General features: G+C 47.3%; 1 protein-coding gene across 2 annotated transcripts in view; it reads left to right on the forward strand.

The window, feature by feature from the left end:
- Positions 1–49: 49 nt before the first annotated feature.
- ARHGAP33 (Rho GTPase activating protein 33) overlaps positions 50–20,573 on the forward strand; it is a 52,763-nt gene continuing 32,239 nt past the window's right edge. Inside the window, exons 1-4 of one of the 2 annotated variants that reach the window (XM_077932075.1) lie at positions 50–291; positions 15,240–15,334; positions 17,799–17,883; positions 18,049–18,132. In XM_077932075.1, the coding sequence (XP_077788201.1) occupies positions 286–291; positions 15,240–15,334; positions 17,799–17,883; positions 18,049–18,132 (270 nt within the window). In that variant the 5' untranslated portion in view covers positions 50–285. The remainder of the gene's footprint in view (positions 292–15,239; positions 15,335–17,798; positions 17,884–18,048; positions 18,133–20,573) is intronic. The other variant, XM_077932074.1, reaches the window with a different exon arrangement.

The raw sequence follows: 20,573 nt of genomic DNA on the forward strand, positions 1-20,573 counted from the left end.
CTCCTCCTCCCCGTCTTTCTCCGAGCCTGATCCCGCCCCCGCCCGCCTGCGCTCCCCGCCCCGCCGCTGCTCTGCTCGCCCGCCAGCCCGATCGCCTCGCTAGCTGGCTGGCTGGCGCTCCCCAGCCGGAGACGGGCAGGAGGACGGACGCGCATCCGAGGGGCCGGGCCGGAGAGGATCGGCTGGCGGCGTCGGGCGGCCGCGCTGCTCCCTCCCCTATTGTCTCGGCTCGGCCCGGGACTGGCCCGGGCTGCCGCCGCCGGGGCACATCAGGATCGCGGCGCCATGGTGGTAAGTGAAGGCGCCTTTCTCTCTCTCTCTGGCTGGGGTGGGGGGTAGGTGGGGGGGGAGAGGAGATGTGGGGCGGGCTTAGGGGGCGCCTTCTCTGCCTCTCGCGCGGCATGCACCTGTTACCATCGAAACCCACATCGGGCGCCCCTAGGAACACACCACCGCGCCCCGTCACTCTCCTCGCCGGGGCGGGGTGGAAAGAGAGGTGAAATTGGGAGGCCCCCCCCGCCCCATCAGATTTCAGCAAAATGCAGAACGGGGAAAAGTCAGATGAAAACCCCTTATTTTTCTTCCGATCCTCCGCCTCACCCCCCCCTCCCGTGGCATTTTTTTGGGGGGGAGTGGGAACCCGTCCCTCCCTCAAGTCCTGAAACTCGGGGAGATCTAGGTCAAGGGAGCGCTTTGGGTGCCCCCTGCCAACCCATCAGCGCCGTGGCGCAAGGGGGAAGATTCCTCTGCCCTAGAGAGCAACCGCAATAATTCACCAAGACAGCCGACCCACTCTCCCCCCCCCCCCACGCGTCGCCACCACTTTCTCCCCATCATTAGGAGTTGTGCCTCATCCATTGTAATTAGAACATCACACACACACACACACAAATGCGCTCCACAACTTCCCCCAAATAATTAGGAGGCTGTTCTCTGCTTCACTCAACATCAACTGTTGGGAGTGCAGCAGCAGCAGTAGCAGCAGCGTTGCTAGGCCCCGGCAGCTGGATTTGCAGCAAAACCCCAGAAACAAAAGGTGAAAAGCCAATGTCAGGAAGCAGGCAATTAAGACTAGAATTGGGTGATTAGGAGCACTGGCTACTGCAGCCTGGAGAGGGATCTCTGACACTGTCCACAATTTACAGTGTGTTGGAGCAGCTACTTTCTGCCATTGTCTTTCTGGACAGTGGGAAAGAGTTCCCTGTTGATATAGGTTGACCAGAAGCACCATTAACAGACTGGCTCATTGGTAGGCACAGTGGGGGACGGACGGACACTGATATACAGAGTCTCGATCCGCTCAATTCTGAAAGAAATCCCGAAAAACAAAAATCGCCTCTGTTCCACTTACCAGTGTCTTTGTGGTGTTTGTCTGTTACAGCTCCAAGCAGTTTTGCACCAGACTAACAGAGGCATTGAGTGGAGATGGATGGTGCTTTCCTTTGCTTAAAAGGAATTGGAACTGTCTACAAAGAGGCTTGGCTTCCCATGCTGTCTCTCTGTGGTCCAACAGGTCTTGCAGGGTTTTGAAATGATGCAGAACCCTGCAGAACCTGTTTTGCTGGAGGTGAAAGGGTTGAGTGTACATGCACCCGTGAGCGACAGTCTTTTTCTCCCAGATTGCCTTCAAATGCTCCGAGCCAGATTCCTTTAAGATGGGGAACCTGTAAGCTTTCAGGTGCTGTTGGATCACAACTCCCGCCATTCTTGCACATCAGCCGCGCTAGCTGGGGCTGATGGGAGCTGGAGTTCAACAGCGACGGCAGGGCCACAAGTTCGCCGTCTCTGCTTCAAGTTGAAGAATAGCCAGTGTTTTTATGCAAGGCTTGACATTACCATTCCCTCCAGGTTCTGCCAGCGTACCTCCTCCCCCCCCCCCACTCCCTTGGCTTCACTTTCCCCTTAATCCCTTTAGTAAGAGGTAGGATTTTTATTGACGGATTGATAAATAGGAAGTTGTAAAAACAAAATGAAAACAAATCATGTTTCCACATTTGCTCCAGGAACAGCCACAACAAAACAAACCCATGTTGCATATGTGCAAAGAGAAAAATGCAAATGTGTGTGAAAAGTCAGTACACCTTGGTGTCTTTTCTGCTAGGTGGGGTAGACAAAGGCAGCAAGAAGGAAAGTGGGTGCAGGGTGGCCAGGAGAGGGAAGGAAGGTTTGCTTGAGTTGTATGTGGTAGCTAGTATAGCTATGTGTTGAATGCAATTGTTTGCATTTATTTTGAGCTATACGATCAGTAGAACAGATGCTTTTGGTGGCCCTGCCACTGCCACCGGCTGCTACCCAGTTGGCATTGACTCATGAGAGGGCCTTCTTGGTGGTGTGCCCCATCTATGGATGTCTTCTTTGGTGCGGTGGGTCTGTCTCCCTCATTCAGGAGGAATTTAAAGACATTCCTGTTCACCCAAGCATCGGATAGCTGAAATATGCTGTTCCTGGCAACCTTGAAAGGCTTAGCTGTGGGGATATGTAACTGTTTTTTAGAGGTTTTAAATATTTCATAAGTTTTTTATTTATTTTACTTTTAATTGCTTGGCCGTTTGTTGCCCTGGGCTCCCTCGGGAGGAAGGGCGGGTTACAAATTAAATAAATAACAACAAGTGTGCTTTGCAATTATATATTGCCTGCCCTTCATTACACAATTCCGGGTGCGGATTGCGACGTAATTAACAACGATCATTCAAAAACAATTAAGGGCAGATGAAAAGACATGGTTTAAAATTCACATCACAGTTCAGTCCAAATGTAGCTAACATCCCATTAATGAAGTGGAGGTCATCTCTGGGTTGGCGCCACAGAGGTGGGTGCTCACATTTTACTTCCCTGCTTCTCTTATTTCTGGACCGCCAGGGGCCACAGATTCATACCATACATTTAAAAAACATTTAAAGCTCATGACTTTCCACAAAGAATCCCAGGAACTGTCTGCTAAGGATCCTGAGTATTGTAGCTCTGTGAGGATGAAACTATAGCTCCTAGGATTCTGGGTGGGGGATAAGTGAAGTGTTTTAAATGTGCACCAAATGTGCTTTAAATATATGGTGTTGATCTGCTCTGTGTGGTACGCAAGCTGGAGATACTGAGAAGAGGTCAGCGCTGACTTGCTATCTTGGCCGCTGGAACATATAGCTTGAATTCTGCAAGCTTTCCAAAGTCAAGACTGATGGGAAAGTGTGAAAGAAAAGCAGAACCTCACACTGTGTGTGGTTTTGCTCCTATCTGCGGGCCTCTGTTAAGGGCCTCTGTTAACGCAATTCTACGTCAGGAGTCTTGAGTGTCAAAGTTTATCTCTGCTTTTGCAGAAATCGGTGTCTTTGGTTGCAATGTCTACCAGAGTCAGGCTTTCCAGTAATGTGAAAGGGACTGCTGATTGTTTTCTTTCTCTTGTCCCCTGTTTTGCAAGAGAAATGCACAAATAATAAACTATTCCCCACTTTTCTAGAGATCAGGACGCCTTGGGCCATCTGCATGAAAAATTTCAGCTTTGTAGCTAATGTGGACTTGCTGTAACCATTTCAGGGCAGGCATTATGTCACCCATTTTGAAAGAAAGATGCACAAATTCCTCCCTTCTCAGTCCTATTGTTTGATTGTCCCCTAATGATTTATATGTCATCTAGTAGTTTCTGGCATTTTCTAGTTATCAGGGGACCTTGGGTTACATCTGTGCCAAATCTCTGGTTTCTTAGTAGCACTGATGTATCGTAACAGTGCTCTTCTTCTTCTTCTTTGGTGATCACTCGTAGCTGAGTAAGATTGTCTTTCATAAACATGGTTTTAGCAATGAGTCCGTAAGTGACTCTGGAGGCCAGTTCACGAATGGCACTACAAGAGGCACCTGCAACAAAATGTTGCAGTGGGGAGTGCTCCGTTTTTGTTCCAGCAAGCCACCTAGGCCCCACCTACTCCTCTTATAATATTTATTATTAAACAAAATCCATATACCACTTGATTGTAAGAAAACCTCTAAGCAGCTTGCGAAAGCATGAAATGAAACATTAAAATTGTTGATTAAAGCAGTTAGAAACAGGTATTTAAAAATATCCAAAAGATAGTTAAACAGCCTCGGCCCAGTATACCTGAAGGAGCATCTCCAGCCCTATCTTTCAGCCCGGACACAGAGGTCCAGCTCTGAGGGCCTTTTGGCGGTTCCCTCACTGTGAGAAGCTAAGTTACAGGGAACCGGGCAGAGGGCCTTCTCGGTAGTGGTACCCACCCTGTGGAACGCCCTCCCTTCAGATGTCAAGGAGATAAAGAACTACACAACTTTTAGAAGACATCTGAAGGCAGCCCTGTTTAGGGAGGTTTGTAATATTTGATGTTTCATTATGTTTTATAAGAACTGTAAGCCGCCAAATGCGTGGGGTATAAATATCATCATCATCATCATCAAGAGAAATAAAAGCAGATATAACTTCTACCTGTCTGGATAGGCTTGCCTAAACAAAAATGTTTTAAGCGGGTGCCAAAAAGAGAACGCTGAAGGTTCCTGCCTGCTATTAATAGGTGTAATAAAAAAGCGATATAGATGCAATAATTAAACAAAATTTGCCAGCCTGCGTTCCCTTTTAACTGGGGAAACCAGCTTGCATAGGGTCAGCCCCTTGGCTTGTCACTGAGGCAAAAAAAAACCTGCTTGTGAGTTTGAGATACAGAAAGATTTTTGAAAACTGCTGAATAGGCCAGTTTTGGTATTAAGTGCAGAGCTAAGTCAGAGGTACTTCCCCTGAAACGCACGCCAGAGGGGAAAAATAGCTTGGGAGGAAGTTTCGGCTTGATTTCCTGGAGACAGCGGTAGCTTTTCTTGATCTGTTGCTGTTAATGCAGGGCTGTGGGAGGAAGGCAGATGAGGGTCAAGGGAAGTCACCATGTCTTAGGCAAGTGTGGGAGCCTCCCAGAAACAACTCCTTTTCCATGTCGGGCATGGGGTCTTCTTGTTCCCAGCTTCCAGATAACACTGAAATCTCACCGGGAACACAAGCCTTTGCTACCAATTGGAATGAAGACTTTTTGAAGTGTGCAGGAGGCGCTCCAGATACAGACATCTGTACAAAAATGCACTAAAGTTCTACAAACAGGGAACCCTCAATTCTTTCTTTGTATTGATTAAAAAATGTAAGCCCACCTTGCCCCCCCCCCTCAAACAAATTCAAAGCATCTTACAACGCACCCAACCATCGCATTAAAGGTAAAGGTAAAGGGACCCCTGACCATTAGGTCCAGTCGTGACCGACTCTGGGGTTGCGGTGCTCATCTCGCTTTATTGGCCGAGGGAGCTGGCGTACAGCTTCCGGGTCATGTGGCCAGCATGACTAAGCCGCTTCTGGAGAACCAGAGCAGCGCACGGAAACGCCGTTTACCTTCCCGCCAGAGCAGTACCTATTTATCTACTTGCACTCTGACGTGCTTTCGAACTGCTAGGTTGGCAGGAGCAGGGACCGAGCAACGGGAGCTCACCCTGTCACGGGGATTCGAACCGCCAACCTTCTGATCGGCAAGTCCTAGGCTCTGTGGTTTAACCCACAGCACCACCCGCGTCCCAACCATCGCATTACAATATGAATAATTATCCTTGTGTTTTATCTATATGACCCAAAGCCCCCATTTGGAAGCATCCTAGGTGCGAATGAAAGGATTCTAGATTATCCTTTCCCCTGAACCTGTAGCCTACCAGGTGTCAGACTACAACTCCCACCTTCCCTGACCACTCCTCATGGTGGCTGGTGCTAGTGGGAATTGTAGTTTAAGGTTACCCACCTTGTCTTAAATGATAGTTTTCTGTTTGTAGGCATCATATAAGGCCCCTTCCCTCCACTGCAGACTAAAGTGGTATAACTGAGACACAGGTTTATAGCCTTATTGACATTAAGCCAAAGTATGGAAGAGTATTTGAAAGTTATTTAATGACTGCCTGTACTAATATGAAGCTTCGTGGGTCTTGAGAACCATGCATCATGGTATTTTAGACTGGCAGATGAGAAAATGAGACTTTTTTGGTGTGGTGGCCCCATATTTGTCTAACTCCCTTACTTGGGAGACCGGGGATGGGAATAAGATTGATTCACTGGCAAAATAATAATATGCAAACCAAACACAGCCGCCCTCCAAAACCGACATGCCTCTGAATTTTACAAAGCAGCTTGTCAACGAAAAAAATTACAGAAATGTGAACATTAGGGTAAAGTGTGCATATACATGCTTATATTAGTAAAAATAGCATACAAAGTGCATTATTTTAGGGAAATTCCTTTGCAAAATGTGTGCATTATGCAGAATTACATGATTTTCTTTATGTTGATCTTGTTCCGTGAACTGCCCTGAGACCCCTATAGGGCGGTTTATAAATTCAATCAATAGTAGTAGTAGTAGTAGAAGAAGGAGAATAAGAAGAATAAATCCTTACTAAAATGCTGATGAATTTTCATGAGAATTACAAAACAACAACCCTGCAAACTGATGTGGAAATATGAGAAGCGAACTTAAGGCTGGAAAAAATGAGAATTTAAGAGAAACCCCAAACAGATCAACCTAGCCTTTAGCTGATACTTCTTCTGCTTTCAGAAAACCTTTTTTTATTTCAAGCTGCTTTAAAATATGTAGTGCTCTGCATTATTTCAACTACTTCTGTTTCTTAATTTATTTATTTTTGTGATTTTGTTTTTTAACGATTTGTGTTTCGTTGTGCTGATGTCTGCCTTGTGGACCCAGAAAGTGGCATCAAAATCTTTGAAATGGTGAACTGAGTGAGATGTCTGGAAAGGTGCGTTCTTACCCATATTGTGCAGAGCTAATGATGATTGTCTGCATGGGGGTGTGCATTCTACCAGCCATGTGCTAGACTCTCTACTATGATCAGCTGTTGCAAGCCATCCACGCAGCCCTTCTGCCATGGGAATCTGTGAACGTGCCCTCCTGTTGCGTGTGAGCGTTTCAATCTGGCAAGAGACTCTTTCCACACAAAGCTCAATCCTTAATGGCGTTATATGAACCTATTCAGGACAGATAAAAGAAAGCGCTTCTTCCCATAGTTCATAGTAAAACTATGGAATTTGCTCATACAAGGGGCAGTCGTGACCACCAAGTCAGATAGCTTTAAAGGAGGAGTAGACAAATTCATGCCCTGGGTAAGATAGCTCAGTTGGTTAGAGCATGGTTCTGATAACACCAAGGTTGCCGGTTCAGTCCCTGTGTGGGACAGCTGCATAGTCTAGTGGGTTGGATTTGATGGGGATTATTATTATTTATTGAATTTATATACAGTGATACCTCGGGTTACATACGCTTCAGGTTACATACACTTCAGGTTACAGACTCCGCTAACCCAGAAACAGTACCTCGGGTTAAGAACTTTGCTTCAGGATGAGAACAGAAATCGTGCTCCAGCGGCGCGACGGCAGCAGGAGGCCCCATTAGCTAAAGTGGTGCTTCTGGTTAAGAACAGTTTCAGGTTAAGAACGGACCTCTGGAACGAATTAAGTATTTAATCCGAGGTACCACTGTACTGGGACGCAGGTGGCGCTGTGGGTAAAAGCCTCAGCGCCTAGTGCTTGCCGATCGAAAGGTCGGCGGTTCGAATCCCCGTGGCGGGGTGCGCTCCTGTTGTTTGGTCCCAGCGCCTGCCAACCTAGCAGTTCGAAAGCACCCCCGGGTGCAAGTAGATAAATAGGGACCGCTTACTAGCGGGAAGGTAAGCGGCGTTTCCGTGTGCGGCTCTGGCTCGCCAGAGCAGCGATGTCACGCTGGCCACGTGACCCGGAATTGTCTCCGGACAGCGCTGGCCCCCGGCCTCTAGAGTGAGATGGGCGCACAACCCTAGAGTCTGTCAAGACTGGCCCGTACGGGCAGGGGTACCTTTACCTTTTACCTTTACCACTGTACTGCCCTATACCCCGAGGTCTCAGGGCGGTTCACAGACCAAGATCAACTTAAAAACCACAATTATATAGTCAAAATAAAAACAGCAACCCAATAACACGCCCCCCTCTAAAAAAGAACAACCTTTTAAAATGGCACAGGATGTAAATCAGATCAACCAAAGGCCTGGTTAAAAAGGAACGTTTTTGCCTGGCGCCTAAAGGTGTATAATGAAGGCGCCAGGTGAACTTCCCTGGGGAGAGCATTCTGCATATGGGGAGCCACTGCAGAGAAGGACCATTCTCATGTTGCCACCCTCCAGACCTCTCGAGAAGGAGGCACACGAAGGAGGGCCTCAGAAGATGATCTCAGAGTCTGGGTAGGTTCATATGGAAAGAGGCGGTCCTTGAGGTATTGCAGTCCTGATCCTCAGGGTCCCTTCCAACTCTACAGTTCTATGATTCTATGAAGGATTATAAGGCTACCTGGAAGCAGTTTGCTTCTGAATGCGAGTTGCTGGAAATCACAGGAGAGGAGAATGCTGTTGCTCTCAGGTCCTGCCTGTGGACTTTCCAAAGGCATCTGGTTGGCCATTGTGAAGATGCTGAACTAGATGGACCACTGGCCTGAGCAGGATGCTGAAGTAGCTGAGCCACTGCAGGCCTGTTCCTGCAGGCTGTTCTTACATTCTTAAGTTCTTGCTATTCAGGGGAAAGGGTCAAGCATTGCACCACCAGTGCACATCATGGGTCATATGCCTTTACAAAATGTCTGGATCAACTAGGGATGCAGGTGGTGCTGTGGGCTAAACCAGTGAGCCTCTTGGGCTTGCCGATCAGAAGGTTGGCTGTTCAAATCCCTGCGACTGGGTGAGCTCCGGTTGCTCAGTCCCAGCTCCTGCCAACCTAGCAATTTGAAAACACACCAGTGCAAGTAGATAAATAGGTACCGTTGCAGTGGGAAGGTAAACTGCGTTTTCATGCGCTCTGGTTTCCATCACGGTGTCCCGTTGTGCCAGAAGCGGTTTAGTCATGCTGGCCACATGACCCGGAAAGCTGTCTGTGGACAAACGCCGGCTCCCTCGGTCTGAAAGCGAGATGCGTGCCGCAACCCCATAGTCGCCTTTGACTGGACTTAACCATCAGGGGTCCTTTACCTTTTTTACCGTACCTAGATGGATTCTGCTTCGTGTATGGCAGAGGGAAGGCATTCCAGATTTCTGGAGCAATGGCAGATAATGCCTGCATTTGGATGGCCCACCCTGTGGTTTTCTGTAAGAGCTGATGGCAGTCTACTCATAAGTATTCCTGGGGGGGAGGGTTTTTGGAGAAGAGGGCATGGCTCAGTGGCAGAGCATCCACTTTCCATGAAGAAGGTATTGGGTCCAATCCCTGCTATCTCCAGGTAGGGCTGGGAAAGGCATCCTGCCCGAAACCCTGGATGCTACCGGTCAGCATAGACAATATTGAGCCAGATGGGTGCATGGTCTGGCTTGGTACAAGGCAGCTTCCCATGTTCCAGCTGAGGGTTAATCAGAGAGGGAGTTTCCCAGCAGATCTTTGTAGGGGAGAGGAAATAGCGAAGTAGAGGGGGTCCTGGGGCAAGGAGCATGAGTGGAGGAAAAGGAAAAAGCGTCTCAGCTGATCATGCATCCCAGCGCACAACAGTCTTCCTCCTGTTGTCGCATGTGTCAGCCAAAAGCATCCTCCACAGTGCACACTCGGGTATTTCCTCACCACAAGTCACAAGGGCAGCTCAGATGCCTGGTGGATTCCTGGTGGTGACAAAATAGCTGCAGATCTCAGCCTCCCAGCTGCCGGTCAACTGCTTGCACAATCCTGCTGCGGTGTGCGGTTGAGCTTTGTGCCTGCTACCAACCTGTGTCTTTGGGTTGCTCGGGAGCTTCAGTCTGGTCCAGAACAATGGGATGCTTTTGGGAGCCGTCATTGCATAGTTCAGTGGTAGAGCATCTGCTTTACTTTTGGAAGGTCCCAGATGTGATCCCTGCTGGCATCTCCAGCTAAAAGGGTCAGGTAGCAGACTCTGCCCCAGACCCTGGAGAGCCACTGCCTATAATGGTAGGCACAAGTAGACTAGATGGGCAAAGAACCTGACCTGGTTGAAATCGCCTTCCTGTCTTTCCTCTGAGTAGCTGCAAAGTTTCTCAGGAAGGTGTGCGATACCTAGTTAGCTGTGTCGATTGTCAGTCTATCTATAGGGACCAGAAGTGAGCTTTGGATCTCTGTGATGAAAGTATTTAGGTAGAATTCCCAAGCAATGCCAGGGCTAAGGCTGGTAGTCCGTCCGTCCATCTGTCTGGAAACAAGAAAACGTCAGGGCAGTTTTGAAAGATTCAGTCTACCATCTTGATTCAAAATTGCATTCTCACTAGTTCCCAAGTGGGGACACTAGAGTTTTCCAGTTCTGACAAAATGGAAAACTGCTGTGGTTGGAATGCATTTCTGGTTTGAAGTTAGGGAAGAGCAAATGGACCGCAGGTACGAGCTGCAGTCTTATTAATTTCTTATTTACCTGATATGTGATTGTCCCGATGTAGTCCCTGTACCAGCCTTTCCAAACCTGGTGCCTTCCAGTTGTTGTTGGACTACAACTCGCCCCGTACTTGACTGCCAGCCATGGTTGCTGGGGCCGATGGTAGATGTAGTGTAACAATATCAGGAGGGCGCTAGGTTGGAGAAGGCTGCAACAGCCCATAGAGAACTGAGAGAAAAACCGTCTGACTTTGTATCAGGCAACTTCCTGTGTTCTTATTTACAGCCAAGAAACAGCACAAACAAAACAGAGCAACAGTGAAATTAGCAGAAGATTGTAGTATCAATTCATTCAGGTAAATTCCTGTAAAAATACAAGTCTTTTTATACCTAAAGTAGAGTTTTCATATGTCCAGAATTTCCCAGAAATAGCCGGTATTCAGTCTGGGAAAATCTGGACATATGGCAGCCCATGTCGGCAGTGTGGATTTTGGTGAATTTCATAAAAAAAACCAGCCGAAAAACTTGTGGGTTTTTTTTAAAAAAAGATTTTGTAAAGAAAGCTCAACAACTTTGCCAAAAAACCCACAACAACCCTAACTAAAGGATTAAAGTGAAGTGATTTATTCCATGATAGTCATAACTCAAAATAGAATCAATGAAATTAATGGACATGGTTAACGTTGAGCCATCAATTTTAATGGGTCTACTCTGAGTAAATCTTAGTTGGATACAGCCCTTGGTAAGAGGTAACTGACATCTCTGAGGAGGGTGTTCCAGAGGTGAGGTATTTTCACCAAGAAAGCCCTATTCCTGGTTGTCACCTGCTTGACCTACCAAGGTGGGGCAAGTCAGCTGAGGATCTGAGTAAACAGGCAGGGCTGCATGGAGGAAGGTGGTCCTTGAGCTATGCTTGTCCCAGGCCATTGAAAGCATGATAGGGCAAAATTAGTTCTTTGAATTGCTCCTGGCACTGAGTAAATGGAGGATGACTTAATTTGCTCCTGCAGAGGAGTGTTATTCCATTGACTGCCGTGCTTTTCATCGCTGTGAGCAGGCACCTGGGCTGAATCACAACAGGCTTTGTGTAAAACTGGAACTTCTCCATGTGGCCGTCTCCAAAACCACCAGCCTCGCATCTTCTCTCCCCTAGAAATGTGCCGTAATTAAACAAAACATCATCATTTTCAGTTCCCCCACCTCCGCTAGCTGAGGAGGCTGACCAAATGGAGCAGGGGAACACCGGACGCAACGGCAGCACCCCATAACTTTTTGTCTCGCAGCGCATGACTGGGGGAGAGAGGAAGAGATGTGGATTTGTTGCTCTGAGCTGTTCTAGGCTGCATCGGCAGAAGGATTGTGTCCAGATCATGGGAAGCAGGGAGACCATTGTCCTCTAACCTCCCTTGGAGCACTGTGTTCTGGGTGCTGCAGTTGAAGGAGAAAATCAACAAAGTCGAAAGTGCCCAGAGGAAGGCAAGGGAGATGGTGAGGAGCCTGGAGACCAAGTCCTAAAATGAAAGGTTGGAGGAGTTGGGTATGTTGTTTAGCCTGGAGAAGACGAAAGGGTGATGCAATAGTCATCTTCACAGCACATAAGACTGTCAGTGGCTACCAGCCATGAAAGCTATGCTCTCCCCGCATGGTCAGAGGCAGTAATGCTTCTGAATACCAATTGATGGAAATAACAACAACAACAACAACAACAACAACATTATTATTATTATTATTATTATTATTATTATTATTATTTATACCCCGCCCATCTGGCTGGGCCTCCCCAGCCACTCTGGGCGGCTTCCATAGAAACCAAAAATACAGTAAAATATCACACGTTAAAAACTTCCCTGAACAGGGCTGCCTTAAGATGTCTTCTGAATGTCAGGTAGTTGTTTATCGCTTTGACATCTGCTGGAAGGGCGTTCCACAGGGCGGGCGCCACTACCGAGAAGGCCCTCTGCCTGGTTCCCTGTAGCTTTGCTTCTCGCAATGAGGGAACCGCCAGAAGGCCCTCGGTGCTGGACCTCAGCGTCCGGGCAGAATGATGGGGGTGGAGACGCTCCTTCAGGTATACTGGACCGAGGCCGTTTAGGGCTTTAAAGGTCAGCACCAACACTTTGAATTGTGCTCGGAAACGTACTGGGAGCCAATGTAGGTCTTTCAAGACCGGTGTTATATGGTCTCGGCGGCCGCCCCCAGTCACCAGTCTAGCTGCCGCATTCTGGATTAGTTGTAGTTTCCGAGTCACCTTCAAAGGTAGCTCCACGTAGAGTGCATTGCAGTAGTCCAAGCGGGAGATAACCAGAGCATGCACCACTCTGGCGAGACAGTCCGCAGGCAGATAGGGTCTCAGCCTACGTACCAGATGGAGCTGGTAAACAGCTGCCCTGGACACAGATTTGACCTGTGCCTCCATGGACAGCTGTGAGTCCAAGAAGGGAAAGTGCTCTTGTGCTCGGATCCTGCTTAAGGATTTGACTCAGGTATCTGGGTGGCTGCTGTGAGAAATGGGTGCTGGACTAGATGGGTCACTAGCCCGATCCAGTGGTTTGTCTTATGTTCAAATATTTGAAGGGCTGTCACATAAAGGAAACAAAATTTATTTTCAGCAGGGGTAGGGAGCCTCTGGCTTACGGGCCATCTTTGGCCCACCAGGCCATTCCCGGAAAATCATTCCCCACGTCTGCTATCAGACGCAGCATCAGGAGTGAGGCCAGTACAGTGGTACCTCAGGTTAAGTACTTAATTCGTTCCGGAGGTCCGTACTTAACCTGAAACTGTTCTTAACCTGAAGCACCACTTTAGCTAATGGGGCCTCCTGCTGCCGCCGCGCCGCCAGAGCACAATTTTTGTTCTCATCCTGAAGCAAAGTTCTTAACCTGAAGCACTATTTCTGGGTTAGTGGAGTCTGTAACCTGAAGCGTATGTAACCTGAGGTACCACTGTATTGGCATTGCTTCAGAGGAACATTTCATGGAATCGTAGAGTCGGAAGGGACCACAAGAGTTATCTAGTCCAGTCCCCTGTAAGGCAGGAATCTTTTGCCCAAAGTGGGACTCAAACCCACAACCCTGAGATTAAGAGTCTCATGCTCTACTGACTGAGCTATTCTGGATCACAGAGGGGTTCGCATTGAAGCCCTTCCATTTTAGACTCTTTAGCAAGACTCCTCGATGGGACATGCCCAGCGTGCCTCCAAAGACGCTTGTTGCCTGATGTCATTGTGATGTCATGTGATTGGCAGGTGGGTGGCCTCCGCTCACTTCTTAAATCTAGACCAGGCCTGCCAGGGAAAAAGGGTTCTAGAAGGAAGGATTCTAACCTGTGGGTTCACATGACAAGAAAGGGGAATTTGAGTAAACACTAACTTCTTGGTGGAAGGACCTGTTTCACAGTGTCCAGGCATAGGCAAACTTCGCCCTCCAGATGTTTTGGGACTACAACTCCCATCATACCTGACCACTGGTCCTGTTAGCTAGGGATGGTGGGAGTTGTAGTCCGAAAACATCTGGAGAGCCGAGTTTGCCTATGCCTGATGGAAGACTCTCCTTTCTTAGAAGTTCTTATGTAGAAGCTGTCCCGGTTTCTGATTTTATCCCGGAATATCCCACTTTTCCTTAGTATTTCCCTATTTTCACTGGAGAAATGCTGGAGAGTATGCCACCAATCTTAGCACGCAAGAGGGTCTATAGGAAAGGAGGTGGTCTTTTGGGTATTTGGGGCCTGAGTTGTCCCACCAAAGCTGACAAGCAGATTTTGACTAGCCAAGCTCACCTTATTTATATACGAGAACAATCAAAGACTGGGGGAGATTTGTGGATTATATGAAATGTTATTGTACACAAATAAACTCATTAGCAGGATTAATTTAAACCAAACAGTTAAAATTAATGCGAAAGAATAGCCAGGGAGTAATTAATAACTGGTGTAATGAAGTCCCAAAATCACTGAAAGATAATTGGAATAATGAAGGAGATGTAGCATTACAATTTAAATATATATATATAAGAAACCACAAAAGGAGTGGGGAAAAGTAAAAATATACCTATTTGTTGGAAAATATTAGATTGTATTTTTGTCAAAAAGATTTTTGAAAAACTGAAATATACATATATATTTATATGAAAAGAACAATCAGGGAGGTTTGCTTCAGCGCTGCCCCTATATAATAGACCTGTGGGTTTTTACAGATTTGGCTACGGTGTTTTAAATTGCATAATCCCGCTCTGGATTATTTTATTTTATTTTGGGTGTTTTAGCATCTGAAATGTGTAATGTCACGTGATCACAGGTCTCTCAGTCTTCCAAGCGGTGTCCTGTGATATCTTTTGAGCTATCCAACGAAGGGGCTAATGTTATGTCTAACGATGTTACTTTTTCTTCCTTTTTAAAATCAGTTATCTGGGTGGTGGTGGGGAAATGACAAGTATTGCTAGCAAACCGAGCAGCAATTTAAAAAAAAAAAAGGGTGGTGGTGGATTGCAAGCAGTCCTTGAAGAGAGGTTGAGAAAATAAAACGTATCTCAACAAACTGGGAAACTGAACTAGATAATGTGGCAGCCGATGTAGGGAGAAAGCTGGATGGCATCTATTAAAGATGCTGTTGGTATAGAATGTCAGGGACCGGCATTGTACTGGGAGATCAGCCATTGTATCCTTTTGTAACTTGGGAGGTTCCTGCGATTATCTGCGGAAGATACTGTGAAATCTGTCTGCCAACCGATCCCTGACTTAGCTGCAGGGTGGAATTGTAGCAGGCCAGCTCTGAGTCTGAAGAGTGATCTCCGGAGAACTTTATTATTATTTTTTGGCGTTGCTTTGGCTGTGGGAAGAAGTGTCGGAAGTGTCAATATTTATCCATACCTTCCTTATTTTGACTGCACAGGCCCGGAGCACGGACAACATTGATACAACGGGAGAGGGTCAAGTCCGCTCGCTGGGGAATGCAAGCAGTAACATCAAGGGGAAGCCAACCAAGAGGTAAAATCGAGAGAAAGAGAAAGAGAAAGAGAGAGAGAGAGAGAGAGAGAGAGAGAGATGAAAACAGGCCCAAGGCTGTGTTGCATTACAGGACTCTAGGTTCAACCCCCAGGACTGAGAGGCAACGTACGGTCGCCAACTTTTTGAACTCGCCCCTGCAGCCTCTAAAACAGGCTTCCTCAAACTCGGCCTTCCAGATGTTTTGAGACTACAATTCCCATCATCCCTGACCACTGGTCCTGCTAGCTAGGGATGATGGGAGTTGTAGTCCCAAAACATCTGGGGGGGCAAGTTTGCCTATGCCTGATAGAAGACTCTCCTTTGTTAGAAGTTGTTTTGCAGAAGCTGTCCCAGTTTCTGATTTTATCCCGGAATATCCCACTTTTCCTTAGTATTTCCCTATTTTTACTGGAGAAATCATGGGAGTTGTAGGCCAAAACATCTGAAGGGCCGAGTTTGAGGAAGCCTGCTCTAAAAGGTGTGGCTGTTTGATCTGCAGGCGCCAATTTTTTATTTCTCTGCTGTGGAAAGCTTTGCCTGCTCTTGCCCCCTATCCTGCAGATATAACATAGGGCAAAGAGACCACGGTCTTGTTTTGAGTGAGTGCCCACCCACAATTTAATGTGAGAGGGGAGGTACAGGTGGTTGCTGGCGTCAGCCACCCCTGCTGCAAGTTTCTTCCCCTCTCGAGCCACGTTCAGCATCGCTGCTAGAAAGTAATGCTAGTAGCAGCGATGCTGGACATGGCTTGAGAGGAAGACACATGTAGGATGAAGGCCAAACGGCTGTAAGGGCAGGCCCACAACGTAGATTTAATGCCCCAAAGAATCCTGGGAACTGTAGTTTGTGAAGGGAATGGCAGGCCCGTGAGAGGGAAATGATAGTTTCCCAAGAGTTGCCGGGAGGAGTCTATGTGTACAGTGGTACCTCGGGTTACATACGCTTCAGGTTACATATGCTTCAGGTTACCGACTCCGCTAACCCAGAAATAGTGCTTCAGGTTAAGAACTTTGCTTCAGGATGAGAACAGAAATCGTGTTCCGGCAGAGCAGCAGCAGCAGGAGGCCCCATTAGCTAAAGTAGTCTTCAGGTTAAGAACAGTTTCAGGTTAAGTACAGACCTCCGGAATGAATTAAGTACTTAACCCGAGGTACCACTGTACTGTAAATGTACACTGGATTTGGTTTCATTGTATGGCGCAGAGCTGGGCTGAGAGTGCCTGACGTAGGCAAGCTAAAGGAATTAGGATGACAGAAAAAAGGCCTGCAGAGAGAGGGCTTGAGGCAGGGCAGGAAACAAGTGTAGGATTTGGGGAGAGGAAGATGCATGGGCTTCCACAGGAATGTTTAGCAGGTTTCCTCAAACTCGGCCCTCCAGATGTTTTGGGCCTACAACTCCCATGATCCCTAGCTAGCAGGACTAGTGGTCAGGGATGATGGGAATTGTAGTCTCAAAACATCTGGAGGGCCGAGTTTGAGGAAGCCTGGTTTATGGGGTGGCATGGAGGCAAAGCAAAACCCCCAAAGTGGGGAGCAGGCTAGTTTCTGTCATATAAAAATGAGAAGAATTGTGTGTGTACATTTTATCTGAGATTCTACAAATGCTAGACTCTCTCGTACGCACGATACTCTTTAAAACACATTGGATGCGCCTTCTTTCCTGCAAAGGCCCAGAATTCTTTGGGGGCGGGCGGGAATGTGCTTTGAGCGTGCTTTAAAGGTACAGTGTGTATGGAGCCTTATGCTCTTTTTTAAAAAAGCAAGCAAGCTGGGAATCTTAGGATTCTGGTTCATCTAGGGCAGGGTGGGGAGGAAAATCCCTCTCCCCGCCCCCTGCGATGGACACCCATGGGAGGGAGGTTGGGCTCAGAATGTCACAATGGCTTCATTGCATATGGCAGGAGGGTGCTTTTTAGTATTTTACCTAAGGCTTGAAACTCAAGAGTTAGCACCCATGGCAACATAACTCATTCCCTTACATAGACCTACTGTATTTTTCGCTCTATAAGACGCACTTTTCCCCTCCTAAAAAGTAAGGGGAAATGTGTGTGCGTCTTATGGAGTGAATGCAGGCTGCACGGCTATCCCTGAAGCCGTGGAGAGGTGCTGCGCAGAGAGGGAGAGAATATATTAAACTAGGTGCGTCTTGTGGTCAGGTGCGTCTTAGAGAGCCAGTGGTCTTAGAGAGCCAGTGTGGTGTAGTGGTTCAGAGCGGTGGACTCGTAATCTGGTGAACCGGGTTCGATTTCCCACTCCTCCACATGCAGCTGCTGGGTGACCTTGGGCCAGTCACACTTCTCTGCAGTCTCTCAGCCTCACTCACCTTACAGAGTGTTTGTTGTGAGGGAGGAAAGGAAAGGAGAATGTTAGCTGCTTTGAGACTCCTTAAGGTAGTGATAAAGCGGGATATCAAATCCAAACTCTTCTTATGGAGCAAAAAATACGTTATCTCTCTTTCCCTGCAGACTTTCCATCACACGAGGCCACTTCCCCAAGCTGACCGAATGTGCTCATTTCCACTACGAAGCTCTTGACTTTGGACACATCGAGGTACGTTTGCCACCCTGCTTCTTCGCAGGGCTTGGGAGAACGAGGAACTGTTACCTTGGGCACCTGAGTCCCTACGGCAGGCTGGGAAGGGAAGTGGCAGGACAGGTGGATATTTCTGGCTCCCCACTGCTGCAGAGGACACTTAAATTTTCTCTCTCCCCACAGCTTCAGCTTGCACCCGAGCAGAATGAGAATCTCAGCCACTTGGAGGAGGGAGAGGTGCTGTTTGATGTGCAGGTCACCTGCCAGGTAAGGGGCGGGGAAGGGGAGTCAACTGGCAAAACCTGTTGGATTTGCTTCTTATATTCTTGAGTCGAGTTGTCAGCTGACTAGGTAACTGGCAGCTGTTCACCCATCAGTACATTATTTTATACTGCGCACATTATTTTATACTGTAGTTAAATTGGAAATAATTTAAAGCTTAAAAAATAGTTCAGATAAAAAAAAATAACAATTTAACTTGACAGTTTGAATTATTTCAAAGCCAATTACCGTATTTTTCTCTCTATTACACGCAGATTTTTTCTCCTAAAAAGGAAGGGGAAATGTCTGTGCGTGTTATGGAGCGAATGTGGGGGGTCCCTGGAGCCGATTAGGGGAGCGCAGGAACAAAAATAAGCAAAAATCAATCGTGCATTGTGTCGGAGAGGGAAACCTGAAAAGAGGAAGTGGTTGCTTTCCTGCATTCTGCCTCAGGGTCTTACTGCCCACCCCCCTCTGTTTCGTTGCTGTGTTTGCTCAAACGGAACAAAGAGCAGGCAAATCCCCTCCCCTCCAGGCAAGCAGAGGGGAAAGCAGAGGTCTTTCCTTCTAATTCCTCTCCGTGCTCCTCGCAGGCAGCCAGAAAACATGCAGGAGGAGAGAGAGAGCTGGCTTCGGTTTGGGGAAACTTTTGCCTTTCTTTCCTCCCTCCCCTTAAATCCCTCTCCTGCTTTCTTAGCCAGCTGCTTCTCTGCACACCGCTCTCTTGTCCCTTCTGTGTTTTTCCTTCACTCCCCACTTAAAATGTAGTTACAAAGCATGGATCCACATGGATCCTCAGGATCTTTGCATTGGGCCACCCCAAATTCACCATCAGATCACATAGCAGCCTGCCCCCCTAAAATCACACACCCACTGTTGCCTGGGGCTGCAATGGTGCAAAAACGTGGTTAAAAAGCATGGATCCACGTGGATCCTCAGGATCTTTGCATTGGGCCACCCCAAATTCACCATCAGATCACATAGCAGCCTGCCCCCAAAAATCATGCACCCACTGTTGCCTGGGGCTGCAATGGTGCAAAAATGTGGTTAAAAAGCATGGATCCACATGGATCCTCAGGATCTTTGCATTGGGCCACCCCAAATTCACCATCAGATCACATAGCAGCCTGCCCCCCAAAAATCACACACCCACTGTTGCCTGGGGCTGCAATGGTGCAAAAATGTGGTTAAAAAGCATGGATCCACATGGATCCTCAGGATCTTTGCATTGAGCTACCCCAAATTCACCATCAGATCACATGTCTGTGGCCACAACATGAAGCACAAAAATGATACATCCACTGTTTCATTCAGAATTTTTTCCCTTGTTTTCCTCCTCTAAAAACGATGTGCGTGTTATGGTCAGGTGCGTGTTATAGAGCGAAAAATACGGTACTTTTTAAAAGATTCCAAATTGTTTCTAATCTAACCAAGGTTTATACCTGCCCTAGCACACTTGCAGCCAGATCCAGTGCAGAGGGAGATATTGTTTTGTGCAATGGGTTTAAGCATGCTAAACTGGATGGGATTGGGTTGTTAATTAGGCATAATGCTCGCTCCCAGGGAATTCTGGGAATTGTAGCTCTTTGAGGAGGGGGTGACAGGGTTTTCTGATAAATTCTTAATTCCCTACTGTACTACGATTACCAGGAATCATTGTTAATCGATTGCTAAATTGGTATAAAACAGGTTTAGGTTTGTAGGGGAGACAGCGTTCTGTGTGTCTTGTTTGGTGATACTGAGGGAAAGGCCTAGTTTCCTTTAAATGGTAGATAATCTGGCCACCCATTCTGCAATCTGAAGTTGTGCTGTGCTTCCATTTTAATTATGTGCTGCGTGTTTTGTTTCATTTGAATTATGTAATTGTATGTAATTGTCGTTTCTTAATTGTGAACCACCCTGGGATATATTTGTATGAAGGCTTGTATGAGTTCCGCCAACCTAGAGTATTCCCGTTCTGTAGTCCTGCTCAGCCAACCAAATCTGCTGGACCAGGTGAAAGGCCCAGCTAGTCCAGTATCCTGTTCTCACAGATGCCTGTGAGAAGCTCTCAAGCAGGACTTCAGTGCAACCTCACTCTTCCCACCCTCGATTCCCTGCAACTGGGACTCAGACATAATCCCTCTGATGCTGGAGGGAGAACATAGCCATCGTGCATATTAGCTGTAGACAACGACTCGATAATCTTTATTGTCATTGTCCCATACAGAACAACGAAATTGAAAAAAATCTACATCGGACATTCAAAAACCAAGAAGCCTTCTATCCCAGCTATCCCAGCCTGGTTAACCCCCTAAAAACTCTGATGCCCCATAATTGAATACAATATACTCACATAGAGACTACCTTACACTGCGTTTAAAACCGAAATCACATTTGGATAGAAAGTGTTTCTTAGGCGGCTAGTCCTAGTCTTTATAACCCTGTACCTTCTTCCAGAAGGCAGA

Source organism: Podarcis muralis, chromosome 7, assembly GCF_964188315.1.
Source record: "Podarcis muralis chromosome 7, rPodMur119.hap1.1, whole genome shotgun sequence".
Taxonomy (NCBI): domain Eukaryota; kingdom Metazoa; phylum Chordata; class Lepidosauria; order Squamata; family Lacertidae; genus Podarcis; species Podarcis muralis.